The sequence below is a fragment of the Falco cherrug genome, chromosome 6 (assembly GCF_023634085.1).
Source record: "Falco cherrug isolate bFalChe1 chromosome 6, bFalChe1.pri, whole genome shotgun sequence".
In the NCBI taxonomy this organism is placed as follows: Eukaryota; Metazoa; Chordata; class Aves; order Falconiformes; family Falconidae; genus Falco; species Falco cherrug.
The window spans coordinates 7,736,129-7,757,637 of record NC_073702.1 but is presented as its reverse complement, the minus strand read 5'-3'; the positions used below and the strand labels follow the sequence as shown (position 1 = coordinate 7,757,637).

The following is a 21,509-nucleotide window of genomic DNA, read 5'->3' as shown; positions in this document are numbered from 1 at the left end:
CTATACATGGTATTAGGAAGAGTGGAATCAAATAACAGGCATCTTTCATTTTAAGAGAACTCCTAGAAATTCAGAATTATATGAATCACAGCTACAATAACACTATTTCAAAAAGCTTCTTTGAGAAGCTTTTTCGGGAATAACTATACACATACTTATTTATTCCTGCATCAGTAGTGTAACCTTACAATGCTTGGGGCTTTTGTAACCCTTGGACTGCCCTACTCCCTAAATGCCATCATCTACCCTTTTAGAACACTGGAAGGTTTTAAGTCTAATACAAAATAGCCTCTCATTTCCCCTGATCTGCTAGTCTTCATCTTTACTAGTTCATTTAGCATAACTTTTCTTTACACAAGTGGTCTGAACAGTACACAATACTACAGGTGAGGTCTCATCTGCACAGTGACATCATATTTCACTATTTGGAAGCATGTTACCAAACCATCCCATCAAATTAACTTTTCGTAGTTGTATGTCATAGTCAATTTCTCCAGTTTTAAAACTGTACCAAAAAAAGCAGTTCTAATTTTATTATTTATTAAGTTAGTCTGACAAGACTTTACAGATTCTATTGTTCTCACCTCTAAGTCTTCTGAACAAATGTTCAAAGACAGAATACCAGAAGTCCACAAAACCACCAAGGCTGAACTACTTGATCTACAGTTGTTTGGATCACACCTCTTAAACAGAGGTTACTTGTTTTGTTACTCTACAGCCAGACAGGAGTCACTCCAAACTGACAGACTAAAAACTCATGCTACAAGACTTTGCATTTCACATGACAGTTCTGTTAAGATTAAGAAATGTAGACTATCACAATTTTCTGGACACATCTATAGGACATTAAAGTGTGTTTGTTTCTCTTTTGCTTTCTCCTAATTCAATCTCATACATACATAGATACCCACATCACACACACAACTCACTGTGAACGTTTGGTTTGCTACCTTTACTCATATGCTACTTATAAATTGAAAAAGAGTGCTCTGCTGCAGTTCTATAACATTTTAAAATACTTAAAGAAACTGAGAACTGTCTTTCAAATCTCCATTTCTCCTCTTTCTTCATGTTTCAGTTCTGAAACCAAAAGGAGTCAGGCACCATCCAAAGGGGAATACATACCATATGCAGCTCACCTAGTTAAAAATGTTGATGAAAAATAAGATACTTACTGTGAATTTTGTTCTGTATTCATTTCTTCCCTTAAAAAGATAAAGTTCTCTCCATCTTCAGGCTCTAAAGAACTTATGTCAGGTCCATCTGGATATGGAGTAATTACCCTCCTGACCATAGCTGGAATCTGTATTCATAAAAGCCGATACACTATGTTTCTCTTAAATTCACTGCCAGCAAATATACGTACAATCTTTTGCAAAAGGACCAAAACCAACTGTCACTTAAAACTTTTACAGACCGATTAATTATTTAACCAGCCTATAAACTTAAATTATATCTTTAAGCAAAACAGAAGGAGAATTATTTTAAGGCACAGACTCAGAATGAATATACCTCAACTGGCTATAACTACTGAGAAAAAATTGCTTCAAGGTTTTGCAAACATTCATCTTTTATTACTGTACAGTTAAAAGAATACTGGATTACAATGTGCCTTGGTTTTGCTCTTTGCATTAAAGTTCAGCTTCAACATTATTTTTCTTTTAAGATGTTTTTAAGATCTATATGATCACCCTGAACTTTTAACTGGAGAAGTCTAATTTGCTTACTCTCCTTTCTTCCAAGTAACAGATGCTCTTTTCCATAGGTTTTGCTTATGTTTTTTCACGCAACAATTGTTAATTGCAGGACATAAATACGTCTAATGTATATAATTAAAGGACACAATACTGTTGCAGCAGTGGCTAGTGAATAATGAAATATGAGCTTCATGAGAGTGACAACAGCAGCAGCTAACCTTGGCTTTGAGCCAGATGTTCCAGATCCAGCCTGCCATCTACAGACCCTGCAGGTATGTATTTATTACTCATCTCTTCTTATTTTAAACCTAAGCATCTTACACTTAAGTTGTACAACTTACCATTTTCCTGTAATAAACAGAAAGATCCTTTACAACTTCATCACTTAAGACATCCAGAGTCCTAAAAAAAATAAATACAAATTTATCTTACCAGCTTAAAAAAACCACACCCAAAACCCCACCCACGTTAATGAAAAATACAAATCTACAATGTAGATTAGTATCACCTACAGGCATTATTATCTATTCATGGTGGTCACAGAGTCAGAAGGAAGAAAATGAACACAAAATATAAACTCATCAATGCCCTTATTGTAAGTCAGGATTAAACCTACAACTGTTCTAGATAGCCTACCTTCACCTAAGGCCACAGGCAGTATAGACCTATATAGTTAAGTTACCATGAATTTGTCATTACTTTACCTATTTCTGGATACTTTCAAGTCTTCCTGACATGTATCTAAAACTCCCAAGTCCATGCAAATTCTTCTATAAAACTCAGCCACAACATCCCTTGACATTTATGCCAAAATATACCATAGCAACAAACTACTCAACAGAACCATATTGCTGTGTGAGCAGCTCTCCTTGCACAAAGCTGTCATTATTCAGTTCTATCTGACTCAGGTGTCTCAGATTAAAAGTCTTGGTACCCAGTAGTGACATTTTCAGGTTTTCACTGAAATACAGATATAGTCTTAACTGTAGTAAGAATGTTGTATGTCCTTTCCAGGCTTAAGATGAAACAAATCTGAATCCAAAATAATACTTAAGACAATGTTATCAGATTTTTACTCTTCTCTCCAAAATCAAAGGGTAAAATGTTTATAAAGATGTGAAGAGGAAAATTGCTAATATGAATGAATTCCTGTATCTGTGATACAAGCACAGTAGCTGCCTCACACAGCAATGAAGTGCTGGCATTCTGAACTGGTTCAGATCTCTAAGAACTTCTACAGGTAAAAGGAAGCGTGACAAAAAGGCTAGGAATGGACAGAGTGGACCAATAATAGAGATGGGGGTGTTTTGTTCATTTGGGTTTGGGGTTTTTTTGGTTGTTTTTTTTTTAAGGCTTTGCTAGGAAAGTTCAACCAGCGTTGATAAGGCTTGCTCTGAGAAAGTGGTATGTACTCTGGAAGCAACCTGAAGCCCTGTCCAGAAACATCAAGAGAAGAATTCAGCTTCTCAGAACTCTAGCTGTATCATTGTGGAAAGCAAGGGTAATTAATTTGTTCAGCCCTCTCTGCAGACAGTTAAAGCAAAAAGACTACCGGACTGCAGGCCCATTGTCTTTGGAAAATGTACCAGCTATAAGAAACCTACTTAAAATAAATTCAATTTTCATAGTAACTATCATGTTAAAAAAAAAAACAAAAAAACAAAAAAACAAAAAAACAAAAACCAGCAACCAAAACCCAGCAACACCAAAAAAAACCACACAGCAGTTTTATACGTCTTCAAAAACAATTTAAAAAATCTGAACAGGATTAGGCCTAACATCAAAGCCTACTGAATTCAAGAGAGTTTTTTCCCCTTAATTCAGGCTCTTCATGCCAGATGGTAACATAGGGTTTTATACTATAGAACTGGTACAGTATTTACAGATATTTAACTAGTTTGTTTCTCCCTGTTCAGCAAAAATGAGCCTCCTTTTAAACTAGCAGAATTCAGCCGTATTTTAACATTTAACTGCTTCTATTAGTTCTTTGAACCCTTCTGTCTTTTGAGGATGTTTGAATTTAACAGCTAGTACATAAAAACATTTGCATTCCTCCTTACCTTGCTTCAAGCAAAGCTGCCATATTGAGTCCTATGAACTGCAAGCAGGATAGTTTTAACTGTTCAGCATTATACATTGCTGAGAACTCCAACAGCTCAGCAGCATTCTTTAAAGTAACTGCAAAGAAGAAACACAACAAACTAAACTGGATAATGTGCTGCAATATCATGCAGCAGTTTTTAAGACTTAATGCACAGTGTGATCTATTTATTAAAACTTAACATATACTTCCTCATTCCTAAAAAAAATGCTAATGCTCAAATGGCCATAAATGCTCAAATGGCCATAAACCGCAGCAAGGTCCACATAACTTTGTAGCAGCTTGAATGCAACGGGTGCTCCACAGAAACAGAAAGGCCCTACCTACAAACATACTGGTTTCAAAACAAAGAGGGAAAGGAAAAATACCAGATTTCATACACAGCATAAACAATTCTTAAAAGTTCCAAATGTTCCTTTAGCAGGGAGAAAGAAAAAAAAAAAAAGGAGCTGAAGGGGGCATGGGGGGAAGAGATAAAAATGGAAGTCACTAAGAAATGCCAAGCAAATATTGTATGCTGACTTCTTGTACCAAGTGACAACACTTAGTGTTTCCTAGAAAAGGCAGATCTTCATGACCATATAGAAACAGCACTGTCTCAAACAAACAACAGAAGAACCAGTAAAACTAAATACAAGGACAGAAATAAAAACACAGAATTAATTTTATCATGTTTGAAAGATAAGAAGTTTGAATTCAATGAAATAAAGGTTTTATAAAAATTTGCTTTATTTGTTGTAGTGGTTTGGGGTTGGTGTTGGCGGGGGTTGCATTTTTCTACTTTTTTTTTTTTCCTTTATTGAAGAACATGAGATGAAGAAAATGATGCATAAAGAACAGAAGATTATACTAACCTAGAACATCACCCAGACTAAAGAAGCAACTGTTAACAGCTATGCAATGAGCAGCAAAAGGTAATCAGAGCAAAAGAATATAAGTAAATAATTCTGTGCTGAAACAGGCAAGAACATAGTATCTAAAAAAAAATTTTTATTCTCTAACCCTTCATAATACAAGTGGAAGAACTTACGTTTTTCTGCAATGGCTACTTCACAGATTTCTTTGAGTCTGGACATAAGAAGCTGGTCTGCTACCACAAGAACATTACATACGAATTCCACATTTTGAGAATCTGGAAAACAAAGCATCACGTAAACACTGTGGGCAAGTCAAAAGCAACTACAACACATACAGCTTCAATGGGATTTTACCAAAGGACTAATGTAATGGCTTTGCAAATTTTCATAGGTTTTTTACAGCACAAGGAATAGCTTAGTGAAGCACAAAAAGTCATTTTTTTGAAGCAAGAAAAGGAGGAAAAAGGAAAACTACAGTTTGACAAACTAAAGAAGAGCTACAAAAGGGCCTGGTGTACAGCTATCACCTCAAAATCTAAAGCACGACTCACACAAACACAGATTTTCTACATAAAACTTCAACAAAAATATATTAAGTATTGAATTTCTATCTTAAAAACACAAAAATAGCAGGAGCTACAATTGAGTTGAAAATATATTAATGGCACCTTTTATGGCAAGAGCTTCATCTGTATACAGGTAATCTACAATTATCTGTAGTATGTCAGAATGGATTGGCATTTCCAGAGCTGAACAACAGGAAGCCTAAAAGACAAAAAGATTAAAAAAAAAAAAAAAAAAAAAAAAAAACCCAAAACCAAACCCAAACCACAAACAGAAAGAGTAAAAGAAGCTGACTATTTGGAATAATATATCAAATTAAGACAGCAATTGCATTTAGCAAATAACTCAGACTGAGGGTCACATTTGCAAAGTTAAACAATTATTTAAGTATTTGCATAAGATCTGTTCAAGTTCTTCCATTAAGAACTGATTGTAGCAGTGCAATTAAAACCTGCCCAAAATTCTGAGCAAATATCCATGAAACAGTTCAATGTTTCATCGGTTTGAACATCTTCTCTAACAATCCTTGATTATATCATATTACTATATTAAATTACTGTATTATACTACATTACCCGTAACTGTCTAAAAATAGAACTACAGGAATCCCGCATGCAACTACTGAACTGCTTTCCTTTCAAGGTAGAAGATCTAGTGAAATCAGAAGTTCCCATGCAGGAATAAAACAAAGGGAGGCATTACTGTCAATCCCTCAGAAAACAAGGTCCTCAGCAAATCATACAATTGAAGAATCATCTTAACCATTACGGCAAAGCTTTTGTATGAGCAAAGATTAGCCATTAAACCATGTAACTGTCACCCCATTCAAGTCTGTGCAACTTTACTACTTAAAAACTTTGGTTTATATCATGTGGTACTAGAGTAGTTTTATACTTTTTTGTTTTGTTTTGTTTTAGAACAAGCTATTGGTACTGACCTATTTCCCATCTGAAGTTTAGAAACTTCTTACAGACATTAAGATTTTTATATAGCATCCAGAGCACTTGATTCACAAAATATGTACTTATGAATTTAGTATGATTTATATTTACTTACAAAATAACGTAACTTACGACCTACACACAAATGATACAGAAATAAACAATACAAATGGACGTTCAGCACTTAAAATAATTAAAAATAATTCAATCACTTGTCTCACAGTGTTCTGGACATGTTTCCTCAGGAATGACTGAGGAAAAGGCAGCACAGTAACTTTGAGGACAGGTGAAGTTCTGTTACGCAGCAGAAGAGAACTGCCAGTACTTTGGCAGGTTCTTAGATTTACATACTGCCAAAAAGCTATGAAAGTTGGGAAAACCATTGCACACTGCTTCAGCTTTCAGTCACTGAAAAACGCTTCTCCATTTACGCCTTTCCTCTCTTTCAACAAGTATTATCAATAGTATTGATATACTTAAACAGGCATTTAGTGAAATTATGTTATCCAGGAATAACCAGGGCACTGACACACAGCTAGCAAATAGGAACCAAAACAAATAAAAAAGCTACACCTTTTGAAGCAGCAGCTGGTGACTAAGTGGAGTACTCCTTTATATACTCTATTTCATTAACAGTGAAAGTCAGCTAAAGATTCTACACATTGACTCTTGATTCTGCTGTATCTTTCACTTACTGCTTATGAAAAGCTATTCTGTACTGCATACTATTTAACTTGTACAATATTTCACAGAAAACAAAAATCAAGCAAAGCCGTATACTTTAAGAACAGTCTAGCAGCTTTTATAAATCCATGAACTAGCTCCAAATAAACCCCTAAAAAGAAAGTAATACTTTAATTTCCTTCGATATACATTATTACATCTATTACCCTCATTTAATATACAATCTCAATAGTACAAATACAGTGTAACCACAAATGTGGTTTGGTTATTCATTTTTTTCCCTGCAAACAGGATCCAAGAATCCAGCCTTTCCTTTTCCTCAGTATTTAGGATATGTTATTCTAGGAAAAATTTAAAAACTGTCCCTTACTTGATGCAACAAAACATACCACCACACATGTTTACTGACAAACTTACCTCAATCCATGAGCTGCTTAACATGCTGTGAAAATAATCTGTAAAGAAAGGCATTTCAGTTCAAGATGCAATAAAATTTCAGTTAAAGAATATAATATGACTTCTATTTCATATATATATATATATAAATATATATATAAATACACAGACATACCAAGTCTTGCGCAAAGTACACACTTATGACACGGGAATTCCTTTCCATCTAAAGATTTCAGGGTCACATCGCAGAGATAGGAACTGTAAGATATTTAATAGGATCAGAACTGTGACTATTCAGAAGAACTACAAATCATAAACTCTACAAATAAATGCTTACTACAACAAATAAATCTTAATTCAACAAATCAGGACTTATCCTTTAAAATAAAACACACCTGAACTTCAATAATATCACGTAAGATGAACCTAAAAGTACAGGTATGATAGTGTCAAGACAGAATTTTTTTGTCCAAAGTTAAGCTCTCAAAATGGCATCTGAAGTTATTTCCTGCAAAACATGGTCAATTACTGTTTCGAAACTGCTATGACCAAATAAATTAATGATGGCTAATTTCAGTCAGTCTTAAATGATCTGAGTTTAGTTATTACTTTTACATTAGTAGCTACTTTAAGCTTTGACAATGCATTTTAAGAGTGAAGCAATCCAAATTCTGTAAAAAAGCTACTTTTATGCAATGTAGCTTTTACTATGTTAAGTAGACAATTCAAGCCTTTGGGTATAAATAACCCAATCATACCAACAGAATGAAAAAACAAACATCACTGATAAAAGCATCAGGATTTTTTTTCTATTGAAAGATATTCCAGAAATTGTCTTAAATAGAAAGAGTATTATACATTTGCTTATTTCCAATCCATGTGGTCTTACTGTCACAGCAAGCATATTTGCAAAAGTCTAACTACTTTTTATTAGACTACCCACATTTATCCTGGCATTAGTATTCTGACAGTTAATCCACAGAACACGTTATTGTACAGCAAAAAGAAGCAAAAATATACCATACATAATCTATCCCAGATTACCAATTCACAAATCAGTTCTACAAGCATCTACAGAGATCTTTCAAACGTGATTTGCTGTGAGACAAGTCCACACCAGAAGTTAAAATGCAGCTGATCAATCTTACCCTACACTTAACAGATAGATAACATAAGAAGATGGGGGGGGGGGGGGGGGGGGAGGGTGCATTTCATTTAAAGAGTTTACCATTTCTTCTGATTTAACTTTGGTTTGTTCCCATTCTTCTTGTTGACAACATTAATTTTTCCATTTTCTAACCTGACTCCATCCAACCTGCAAATCATTAACATTAGTAATAAGTAATACAATTAGTTTACAGTTCAAACCACTAAGAAGAACCATGTCACAAAGTAACTGCACTTCAGTGGGCTCATATTGTGACTATGAAAAAGGATCAAAATCATCCATTCCAGAAAACTAGAAAGGGCCAGTTGTTACTTTAAAGTCTTCACCGCAGATGCAAAATGTAACTGACAGTCTTTCCACATCTTAGCTACCTTATTTATTATTTTAGGTGAAAGCTATACTGCTATAGTTAAAGCCAAAGCTGAACACCACTGGGTCAAAAATCTAGGAGTTATATATACTGCTACTCATCAGCTACCTGAGCAAAGACAGTGGCTTCAGAGAGGCATGTTTCAGCACAGGCTTCTTTACCACCGTAATTCATCGAGGTTTGTGAACGGGATAGTAAAGACACAGAAGTGCTGCTAGTGGATTACAAAACAATACACTTTCAAAGGGAAAGCGCTTTAACATGAAAATTTTACTTGGGGACTCAGTTTTAGCAGCAGCTTCACATCTGATTCACTGATTAATTTTACTGTTTGTGAAAAATACAGTGAAGAAAACTGCCCTGAAAAAGCTCATTCCTTCCTTTGAAAGGAAAAAACAAATGCAGAAAAAAAAATCCAAACAACTGAGTAATACAGTTCTACAGAAACATTTGATCTCAATTCCATTAGTTTCATCACATAACATTAAAAATGCATCAGTTAAACAGAACTTTGCTTTGTGTTGTTTTACACTAAATATTTCCACTGTCTATGGAAAAAGTGGTAGACTAAGAACCAAAGTGTAGACGTTCATCAATCCAAAACTCAGTTAGATCAGCTGTCTCTAACAAAACAAGTATTAATATTTCATGATAGTCATCTGGAAAGTCAGATGATCTGCATCAGGTGTCAAGTTTCAGAGTTCACACCTTAAAAGATACTGTCATGGTTTAACCCGGCAGATAGCTAAACACCACACAGCTGATAGCTAAACACCACTGGGATGCGGGGGGGGGGGGGGGCAACTGGGGAAAAAAGTAAAATTCATGGATTGAGACAACAACAGTTTAATAGGACTGAAAAGGAAGCGAAAATAATAATGATAAAAGAATTAGAATATACAAAACAAGTGATGCACAATGCAAATGCTCACCACCCATGGACCAATGCCCGGCAGTGGCCCCCCGTCAGCTCTTCCCCTACTTTATGTACTGAGCATGATGTCCTATGGTATGGAATATCCCTTTGGCCAGCTGGGGTCAGCTGTCCTCACTATGCTCCCTCCCAGCTTCTCGTGTCCCTCAGCCAACTCAGAAGAATAAATCCTTGACTTCGTGTAAACACTACTTAGGCAACAACTAAAACATCAGTGTGTTATCAACATTATTCTCATCCTAAATCCAAAATATAGCACTATTACTCAGCTACTAAGAAGAAAATTAACTGTACCCCAGCTGAAACCAGGAAAAACTTACAGGACAGATGTTTTAAACACAAATGTCCAAGAGGTTCTTTGACATAGCGAGAGCCAAAAGCACATTTCCATCACATAGAAGCCTATGGAAAAATCACGCTTTAAGTAGATCATCATGCTGCAAAAGTCTGCTTCTGACATTATTCAAAAAGGTCATACATACTTTCTCTTAGCAAAGAGCATCCAAACAAACTGACGTTACTTTAAAGAGATGACATGATATTCACTGTAAACTTTTATACTTAGAAACAATAAAGCAAGCAAAAAAAGACAAACTTATCAACCCCAACTACCTTTCTACTTTAGTTGTCATTAAAGTTAGATCAGCTTACACAAAACCACTCTGAAGAGCTTGCCAGAATACAAAGGCATTTCCTTGCACCTACCTTCCACTTAAATTGCTGAGTCCAAACTTCTTTGCAGCACTTTGTAACATTTTTATGAGGTTAGCTTCTTCACCCACAACTTTGCCTTTTTTAGATTTGCTCTTCTGTTTTTCATTTAGAACTTGCACTTGATTATTTCTATAAATCTCAAATGCAGACTTTCCATTAATATTTTCATCAAAACTCATTTTGCTCAGGTTAGAAATTAAAGTATCTTCATATTCTTCTGATTTTCCTTCATGCAGGATTTTTGGTTTATAACCATGAGTCAGAAGATCACAAGTGTCAGTGTATATAAACTGCAGAAGGTAAGCAAACAGATCTGGATGAACTTTCTCTATTACATAAAGATCACATCCAACAGCATCTTCATCTTTCCGGTAGACATCTGGAGTGTCTAGCTGGTTGTCACTGGCAACAAACAGCTTCTTGAAGAAGTCAGAGCGTACAGCCAAGATGTATTTGTGCACAGGGTAAGTTCTTGTGCCAATCTGAAAAGTTGCATCATGGATGCTGTCCATTTCGTCTGTTTCATCTAACAGTTTGCCAAAATCCTCTCCAAAACTCGATACTGACACACTTGGAATTTCATAGAGACTAGAACAAAATGAAATCCGTCAAACAAAACCCAACCACTGCTTACAAGCTCCATAAAATTTTACATAGTATGTTTAATGAAGATTGTGAGGTTGTTTACATTTGGTCGGTTTGGGTTTTTTTTCTTACATTGCTGAACTACTCAACATCTCTTGTCCTATTCTTTATAAGTAGAACTAATAACATAGCATTTAGGCAATTAAACAATATATGTAAGATCCTTCTAGCTTCAGAATATCAAATACAGTACTATATCTTCATAATGCAGCCAGTAAATCTGTATTACCACAACTATCTTACCTTCATCTCATTTTTCCAACATGAAAACAGAGAAATGTTTGCTGTATTTCTTATTACAATCCAAAGTAATGAGGAAAAAAAAGGTAATATTTACTTATTTATCAGATACAGTGGAAACTATTATTAAAGCGCAAGGAATATGGTTCAGTATTCTATTTATTCATTTTACTTTAAACATTTTTTCCAAACAAATGAAAGATCCACTTTTCACTTTTATTCAAAAGCTGATTATTGGTGATTACTGAAGGGATTAATTTCTACAGAATGTAGAGCTCAGAGTGTGCTAAAAAAATACATCATCAATGCTTGCTTTAAATACTTTAGATAAAACATCAACACTACTTATACTAATTATGCAAATATATAAGTAGAGGTCTTTGGGTAACTTCAGGGGAGTTGTTTACTAACAAGTACTATTCTCTAGCAGTATGGACAACAGCATTTACTGTGACTTTTCCATGACCCAAAAAATGGTTCTGAAAAGCAGAATGACTGAACGGCAATCCCACATAAAAAAGAGAAAAATTATAGTTGTTGATATTTTAAATATACCTTGTTTTAGGATCTGACTGTAAAACAGCAAAATTGCAGCCATTAGGATCAGTGGCAATGCTAACAGCTCGGTGGACGAAAGTAAGCTTCTGAAGTCGAATTCTTTCATACACACTGTTTGTATCATGTTCACAAGACACATCACATGAAGAATTCTGAAGGCTTGATACAAGTTCTGCTAAAATAAAGAAAAATTTGAAAAAACCCACTGAAGGGTCCAGCTAATTAAAATGCAACTGACAGAACGGCACGATACATGACTGCTCTAAGTCCATTGATGGAGTCAATGAATAAGGCTAAATTATGCTGAAGATTTCAGTTCGCTTAACTGAAATGCAGGAAGACATTTGAAGAATAAGACTTTACATTATATATAGAAAAGTTTTTATCCAGAACTTCTTGTGGAAGTGTTTTGTCGCTTCTTAGTATGTACATACCATTCACCACATTCATTAGAACCTTTCAAAAAGCCAGAAGCTCTCATTCATTACAGATCAGTGATGAACATCAACTAGACATTCAACTAGCCAACAGATCTGGATTCTGAAGTTTCCTTAAGATACTAAAACTACAAAAAGAACAGCAACAAGCATAAAGAAGAGAGTGGCTGTAGACACATACCAGGACCAGAACAGAGCAAAAAGGCAATGTGTTTGGTGCCTCTGTAACGAGGGAACTACTGTGTGATGTGTAGAATGAAAGAAAGCAGCAACAGAGCAAAACCAGTATACAACTCCAGACTGAGCAACTGAGGATAAAGATTTTTGCTGTGAAAGAATGCAAAAATGGACTGACACAAATAAAGATGGAATCTTGGTATCAAAGGAAGAACTGCAACATAAAGCTATAAAGTTCAAATACATCCCAGATTGGACATAAATCCATTTCTATCCATAGAGTTTTAAAGACCCCTACATGATCAGAGATGACAGTTTCAATTAAAATCTTGTCCTAGACGAGTTATCTACCTTGCAGAAAAACAGTCCAGCAGGACTCACTCTCAAGCAACACAAGCCAAGTTAATAAGGTGGAAATGGCTCTGGATCCTGTATTATGCCCAGATATGGGTCTGGGAAACACAGTAAGGTTTCACACTTAGCAGTGCAAGCAAATACACGCTCCTTCTTTTGTTCAATGCCAGTCTCTTAGGACTGGCCATCTAATATGTGACAAGATCATTACACTGGACCCTTGTACTACTATTACTCTTCAGAAGTACTTTTCTTCCTGGAAATCTTCACATGAGGGATAACTGAAGGTTGTAAGGTAAATCTTAGTATTACTGAAGAAAGAGAACAGTAGTGGTCAATGCTACCAACCATCAGCCACAGAGGACAGACAGAACGAACCCACCACTTAATATTGTGAAGCTGTAAAGATTCAATTAAACTTTGATATTGAAGTACTTAAAAACGGTTAAGAAAGCACAGCTAACCTTTCTTTTCTGAGATTTTCCTCCCTTCTTCCAGCCACTTCCCTGTAAAGGCTTCACCATCCTGTGTGACAAACATTATTTCGTTCTCATTTAAAGCAACATCAGACATGAAGACTTGCCGGCCATACACCCAACGACACTGTTTCATGGAGTTGTTAGATGACTTCCAGCAAAACACCTGCAATATTTTTTCAGAGAAAAGGTCAATTTTCATATCATATAAACCCAGTTATATATTACAAACTACTTTTTTGAAACACAAGAACGTGTCATCTCAAAGTTGCATACAGAAGGAAAAAAGACTTCTTCAAAATTATACCTTAAAGTGTTATGAACATCTATTACAAAGAACCCACAAGTAAAACAGGGAAAACCTATTATGATATCAAGACCATTTGCTCGTGAAGGGCACTTGAAAAGCTTCTCTGAATATTCAAACTACTTCACAGCAGTCACCTACCGATCAGTTTTTACTGACACAACAAGGACAGCAAAAGTTGTCATCAAGTCAAGAAACAAGTTTAATCTAATTCTTCATTTACAGATCTGTCAAACTGATTTGCTTATAAATCAGGCAAAATTCAAAGTCAGCACACCAAAAATTTAAACCACTTCAGGTTAATTGTTTGACAACAACTCAGGTTTCTCTGTACTAGCCATGGTTTTAGAATGGAGATAATGACCAAATACAAACTTCAAAACATTCAACAGAAACATGATGAACTGCACGCACACCATGATCGCAACAAGGTATACTGTAGGTGTCGAAAGAAGCGAGCATGAAGAAACAATCCCACACAAGATAAAGCCCAGATGTGGCATTAGCCAGGCTTTCATCTTCTCCCATTGAAGAACCTGCACAGGTCTGTTAACACCTACATAAGGAGAGGACAAAAGAATTTGACTAACCCATTTCCTTTGCCCTCTCTTGAGACCTACAGAATCCTAGAATGCTTGAGGTTGGAAGGAATCTCTGGAGGTCATCTAGTCCAACCCCCTGCCCAAGCAGGGCCACCCAGAGCCAGCTGCCCAGGACCATGTCCAGATGACTTCTGAATATCTCCAGGGATGGAGATTCCACAGCCTCCACGAGCAACCTGTGCCAGTTCTACCCACCCTCACAGCGAAAAAGCGCTTCCTGACATTCAGACAGTCTTCTTTCTTTCAGTTTGTGCCCACTGTTTCTGGTTCTGTTACTGGGCACTGCTGAAAACAGCCTGGCTCCATCTTTTTTACATCTTCCCTTCAAGTATTCCCTTACATTGGCAAGGTCCCCCTCGAGCCTCTTCTTTTCTAGGCTAAACAGTACTCTCTTAAAGAGAGTACAATCAAGACAGACCAGGAAGTGCAGATTCAGGAAACAGAAGTATTAACATTCCATCCCTCTCCTTAGTCAATAATTTATAATGCCAAAAAGTACTAAAGATCCCAGCATTTGTCAGTATTCAGCATGGAAAGATATGAAAGGTAGGTTGACATAGTTGCACTGAAGCAGGAAGACAAAGTAGTTTCTTTGACACTAAAGCAGCGTCCCAAAGATGCTGAAGGGGCACTACCAATACTACAGATGCTGGAAGCGAAACCTCACATGAACAACTACCAAACTGAAAGTTTATAATATGTGAGACAACTAATGACCTAATAAACAGATAAGATCATCCCAAAACACATAATTCAGCCAAATGCAAGGAAACACGCACACTGCTCCCTATTTTGATATACAAGCTCAGTTTTTACCATTCTTTAAGACAGCATTTCAGTAACAAAACCTTTTTGTAAACACCACTAGATGGCACTGCAGGCTTAGATCGCCCAGTGAGCAGCTTAGAAAAGGCTGGAATTTTCAAGGGTCCTATAAACCGTTACTGTATGAAAGAATGAGGAAAGAAAACAATAAATCCACCACAGTATTCTATTTCTAAGACGACACACTGTCTACACTTAACTATAAATACTAAACAATTCACCAGGTTTAGCTGCAACTTACCAACATCCCACCTATAAAACAGCTGCTTTTCAGCAAAGGCTCTAAAACTTTAAGTCCAGAAACTACTTGGAGGCTACTTCTGGAGGATGTAAAGGTGACAGGGTAGGTGGGGTGAGAGGAGAGATGGGGGGACGGGTGGAAAGAAAAAAAAACACCCACAAAAAACACAGACCATGAACACTATATAACCACTTCTCTCTGCAAAAACAGTGGAGTTTACACCTTTACTGAAAAGCTAGTAGAAGTTCACAGATTCAGAAATAAACTACTGTACATTACTTCAGTATCTCCCCACAGTCCTTAAAAAAAATAAATCACTAGCAGTTCTACAGAAATTAACTGAATATTTTCTGTCCATGATTTTTGTCTTGTCTCAGGTTTGAAGTTTGTTTGATTAGTCAGTATGCAGCTTGCTATATAATTATGATTTCTAGGCACAACTTACTCTTCCAGCTTCATCCAGCGCTAGAATGCAAATCTTCTGACCCCCGTTTTCTTTAAGATGCTCAGTATCTACCTTATATTCCAAATATCCCCCATTAACAAGAATTTTTTTAAGGTTTAGCTGTCTGAAAGAACACAAAAGATTAAATTAGTATTTCTTCATTATGTACTTACGTTGCTTCTATAACAGTTACCTTTTCCATTTAGAGCACCAGTTAGAAAATATAGTTGAGGTAGTGACACTGAAAAAATATTTTCATTTCTGCTAATAATGACCGCAAATAAAATACTATTAGTAGACTGTAATTTTTGTTTTGCTTTTAAGTAAGTTACATCATATTCATAGGTTCTTCACAAAATTTCCTAAGTAGAAACCAATATATGATTTAGCTTTGATCTTTAGCATTAGAAAAATTATAGTTGCATAAATTTCATTTAGCTGTTTGTATTAAAAGACCTATTCTATCCCAGTAGGCCATTTCTCAGGTTTTTGGTGCATTTTGGTTTTTACCTGATCAAAACCATGCATATTACCTCGTTTCAATTTCTTAGTATAAGAGAGCAGTACGTAGTATTAGGTTTCTCCAAGTGCCAGCACCTTCACTTACAACCATGTAGAAAACAAGGTATAGTCACCTCTTATAATCTGTTATTGAAAACTATGTAAGAGAGTATGGGATCAAATAATTGCCTAAATCTATGAGCCATGGGCCCAGTTTCTTTTAACAGGTTTTTCATCCAGGTTTTAGCATATGGACCAGATGATGTCACAAGGTCCCCCCTGCAACCTAAATTACCCTTTGTAATATACTACGTGCACAAATTAATTACAAAATTCAGACCCCCAATTACTGATGCAAAATTATAAGAACATAACTAAATAGAATAGCAGATCTTCAGCACCCTTACCAAGATACCTTTATACAAATTCAGGCTAACAGAGGAACAAACAATACCAGTTCCAGTGTTTTTAAACCTACGGAACAAAATATTTCCTCTTGGTATGCTTTTCTTAAAAATACCTTTGGTAAACAGTGAGTGGCACCTTAGCTTCATCTAATAACAAAAACAAATAAAAAAGATGGCTGCAGTTCATATGAAAGAACTGCAAATTAAGAAAACTCAGGGGAGCACTCTATTATCTCTACTTTATGCACAACAATCTTTAAAATACCTTGCAAGTATAAGACTACAGTGAAATCTTCACATATTTTTCATGACAAATTAGAAAAGTAACACATACTTTGAAGCCATCTTTTTGCACTGATAGTCTGCAAGTAAATAAATATCTCCTCTTTCAGTAACACATACTGTAGCGCCATCACTTGCAGAGACCAAGGACACAGAGATATCTTTATGGTGTAAAGCAGAAACTTGGCAAGGTGTAGTTACACGTTTTTCTCCATTAGGATCCAGCAGAAAACCTAGAAAACATAACATACCCAAAAAACATTATTTGCCATTCTACACACTGTGCATTTAAAGGACACTTTGCTACACTGCTTTGAAGAACCTTTAAATTCTAAGAGTTTTTTTAGGTGGGTAGATAATTCATCTTTAAAATAATTAGACAGGTAAGAGACTCCACACATTCTTGTTCGTTCACCACAAACACCAGAAAACATTCAAGATTTGATGCATAAGAAATGAAGTAAGGCATATTCTTCAAGGAAAGCTATTTAATGCAGTTAGATTCTGCAATGGTACTGCCTTTGATTTCAAAGAAAGAACATCTATTTGATCATACTACAGCTCAAGACACTAGAAACATCATCACACTGGCATAAACTATAGATTATTTCAGCCATTCGAGGACACCAAACAAGCTTGTCATAGAAGTTACTACAACCACACATAAGCATGAAGACAGGCAATTACAAGAAACAGCAGACAAGGTTGGAGCTGTAAGGTAAGGTTACTAAAAACATTAAAAAAAAATAAATCAGGCCATTGCTGCTCCACTGCATCAAGAAACCTAACACAAAGTATCTCATACAGAACATAACCCTGCTCTGTGTGCACTTATTTCTGTGCCACAGAGTACAAATATCCAGGAAAAAGCAGCACAGCTACCCCTAAAGCTGAAAATGACCAAGTCACGTGACAGTGTACTGCTATGCCCAAACATCTTAAAGAGGCAAGGTTTATCACCACAGGGCTATCACAGTGCTCAGCTGACACAACTATACTGCTTAGAACCCAATTACTGTCTCATATGGTACTGCACTGGGCCATGTGCACACCAGAACAATCTCAACAACACACGAAACCACAAAAAAACAGTATGTATGACTGATGCATTGGAAAAAAAAAAAATACTCATTAGTAAGATACTTCTCTGACAAAGACAAGTTTTTTCACATACCTTTGCAATCTTAAATAGGAACACAAAAAAGTGCCTGAACCTGATGCCAGAACTGATGCAGATTAACTGTAAGTACCAGAGCTAGCTAACAGTTTTGTTTGCACACAGATACAGAACTGCAGAAATGCAAATCCAAACCAATATTGCAATACCTGTTTATTAAAAAAGACAAAAGCAATTAAAATATCCCATTCATACAACAAATCAAAAGTTCACTAGTTGGTAATATATTTTTGTTAGGTTCTTTCTTGACTTCAGAATAATACTGAATTAAGATTCTGTAAATGGCATTGTTGAAGAAAATTCTAGATATGGGCAAGCATTTCAGTTTAAAAAGTTGGTATGGAAAAAGTTATCAGTAGCATGTTTACAGTGCATGGTGAAAAAAGGACATAGGCAGGAGAGCTGAATGCTAGTTTATAATTTATTAAGGGCAGTAGTACCAGCCAGGCCCCTGGAAGGAGACAAGTCTGCCTTGGGGTAATTTGCATCGCAAACAGCACATTCAGTTTCATGAGAGCCTTCACCGGCAGGACCACACAAGACACATGGAAGGCAAACTAATTACAAAAGAGTTCAAATAACAGAGCTAAGTCTGACTAGCTCCTATCATCTCAAAATGTGAAAGTGACTGGCAGGAATGAAAAATATTCTTCAGAAGAAGAGTGAATGATGTCATCAGACTGGTTTAAAAAAAAGGGGGGGGAGGCGGGGAGAGCAAGAAGAGAGCTTTAACAAGGCTTCTGTTGCAGAACCACATAACAGCTTCAGCACAAATAACATCTCTTAATGGCTCAGTTTTGCTTTCAGAACGCTTCTACCTTACCTAGTTGGCCGCCGTTCAGCCCCATGGTATACACTGCTTCCTTAGTCCATAGCACTGTATGGAATCTGCCTGCAGCCACTCCAACCACCATTCTACCTTTCAGGTTTTTTGCCTGAACCTAAGCACAAATCCAAAGTACATCTTAATATTAAGCAGCAACAGGTGAATTTCTCATGTACAAACTTCTGACAACATTTCATTCTGAAAGTCATCAAGAATTGGTATCAATCCACATACAGTCTTAAATCAGGATTATTTTAGAAGTTTGTCAAGTGGGGTGCCATTGCACTAGCAAAGCATGTATGATAACGCAAAGATAACACAAAAATATTGCACAAAAAGTAGTCAAATTTTTGCATTATCTAATCAGAACAAGAATCAGATTTCCTCAGGCTGTCTTAAGATGTTGAAACAAGACTGTACAGGACACGTATAAGACAGCCAAAGACTCAGGTCCTGCAAAAGTGTCAAGTGAAAAGTTGCAGCTTTTAAGTCCTAATGCCCTAAACACACTACAGAACACTAATTCCACACTTCAAATTTAACTTGATTTTCCAAATCAAAATGATCAAGATCAAAGCAAATACTGTGGATACACAGCTATCATTACACTATTGAAAAGCACCCCATTGTAACCCAACACACTATCCTGTTGCATTTTGGCAAATTATTCTTTCCTACTTCTGTAACACTGAAGTGCAACGTTGTTCTACTCCAGATGAAGCTTTCTTTAAATAATAAGTGATTTAACTCTTACTTACTTAAGAAAAAAAAAAAAAAAAAAAGAAAACATTAAGAGTTTGAGCATAGAAATACAGCCAAGATGCTAATGTCCATACGCTCTCTGCCCTGTCACTATTCCTCCCAAGGCATTATGACTCCAGAATGAATAGTGCTTCTAAGCAATGGACACAACCATCAAACCCCGAGATATACCATCCAGTGATTTAAAAGAGCAAAGAGCCTGAATCTCAAGTAATACCTATCTATTACTTTTATGTTATTTCACCTGCACAACAATATGGGGAAGAAAAGAGTTTTGGCAATTGTACCTTATATCATACTTGGCACTACACACTGTAGTACTGTTCAGGTTACAAAGTAAGATGTTTATCAGGACACAGTTAAGTATTTCAGATTAAGATGTATGATAACACAGAATCAAGATTTTATCTGAACTCACATTTGACTTAATTGTCCTGAAAAGGTTTACAAGTTATTTCCACAATCTTCACATTTTACTTTCTGTTGAAAAAATCCAACATATGAACAACTAAGCTTTGACTGATGTTATTTTTACCTGTCTAGGAACACTGCAGTTAGGAGGAGGAGGAAGAATACCCAGTTGATGGAAAGTATTTAAACCAAACGTATAAACATATCCGTCTTCTGTTAAAACAACAGTATGATCCTTAGCTGCAGCTATCTGGGAGCACTGATGGCCAGCTAAGCCTTCCACAAGTCTTGGAACCTGAACAAAAAAAAAAAAAACAGCATTGATATAAAAATATACTAGTTTGGTATTAGCCAGTGGCCATATATGAAAAACATTAAACCCAACAGAAAATCATGACCAAATATTGAACTACAGACAAAAATGCATTTGAACATACAATACACTCATTAACATAATTACCACAGCCAATGCAATAAGATGAGCTGTTTTCATTTTAAATGCATCCTCTCCTACCAGGGAGATGATTTTTAAACTACCTGTTCCAAAATTAGGTTGAAAACTATAACTTCTGGACAGCTGGACAAATATTAAATATTACCTCTTTTGTTTTTCTTTTTAAATTACCATGAGCAATAAAGATTTCTCCCTCCAAAACACAGGATAATCCTAAGAAAATTCCAGAGAAGGAAGCAGTAACATCCCTGGGTAACATCCCAAATTCAAAACAGCAATTTGCAAAAAAATCTCATTTCATAGAATTGCATTTTTTTAAAAAAGTGTTCAGAATTGAGCTCCAGTCTTCACTGAACATCCAGCGACACAATATCAAGTTCTACCAGATAACTGCTATTAGAAATTTTTAAAACTTATCGTGCTGCAAACTAAATGCACACTACCAGGTAATGCACACAGGATAAGGTACTAAAGACTAAGAATTGTATTGTCATCATATCTTAGTCTCCTCAAATTTTGTTTTTGCATATTGCAATATGTACTATTCAAACAAAAATGATAGGTGAGTTTTCAGTTAATAGCTGTGCAAGTCTAGGAAGGAGCAATCCTGCCATCACTTTTCATGCCACTACAGCTCCACAGTACTGCTTTTTCCTTTGTGCCAGTCTTGACACTCATCAGATAGCATCACAAACCTATTTAAGAAGCCAGCTCAGCCCAAAACTATTTGCTTCTACTTATATGGCATCAGCTAGCCTTTAAAACAACTCTTCCATAACATAGAAGTTTAACCACAGTACCTAGCTATCTTAAATTAAAATATATTTAAAAGCACATTTCTATTCTCTGTCACCTCACTAGTAGTACTGGAGAGGGGTTTTTTTTTTTCTGTTATTTGATGGGGAGCAAGGGCATTTGTTTAAAATCAACAGCAAACTCGTTTTCAAAGTACACTC

General features: G+C 35.9%; 1 protein-coding gene across 3 annotated transcripts in view; it reads right to left on the bottom strand.

The window, feature by feature from the left end:
- Nucleotides 1-21,509, bottom strand: part of IBTK (inhibitor of Bruton tyrosine kinase) — a 57,772-nt gene that overhangs the window by 21,561 nt on the left and 14,702 nt on the right. For 2 of the 3 annotated variants that reach the window (XM_055713853.1, XM_055713855.1), the window contains exons 6-20: nt 20,224-20,394; nt 18,924-19,041; nt 16,976-17,156; nt 15,734-15,857; nt 13,302-13,479; nt 11,867-12,044; nt 10,418-11,014; nt 8,469-8,555; nt 7,416-7,498; nt 7,262-7,299; nt 5,324-5,420; nt 4,829-4,930; nt 3,758-3,875; nt 2,039-2,099; nt 1,176-1,303 (exon numbers count right to left, since the gene is read on the bottom strand). In XM_055713853.1, the coding sequence (XP_055569828.1) occupies nt 1,176-1,303; nt 2,039-2,099; nt 3,758-3,875; nt 4,829-4,930; nt 5,324-5,420; nt 7,262-7,299; nt 7,416-7,498; nt 8,469-8,555; nt 10,418-11,014; nt 11,867-12,044; nt 13,302-13,479; nt 15,734-15,857; nt 16,976-17,156; nt 18,924-19,041; nt 20,224-20,394 (2,261 nt within the window). The remainder of the gene's footprint in view (nt 1-1,175; nt 1,304-2,038; nt 2,100-3,757; nt 3,876-4,828; nt 4,931-5,323; nt 5,421-7,261; nt 7,300-7,415; nt 7,499-8,468; nt 8,556-10,417; nt 11,015-11,866; nt 12,045-13,301; nt 13,480-15,733; nt 15,858-16,975; nt 17,157-18,923; nt 19,042-20,223; nt 20,395-21,509) is intronic. The other variant, XM_055713854.1, reaches the window with a different exon arrangement.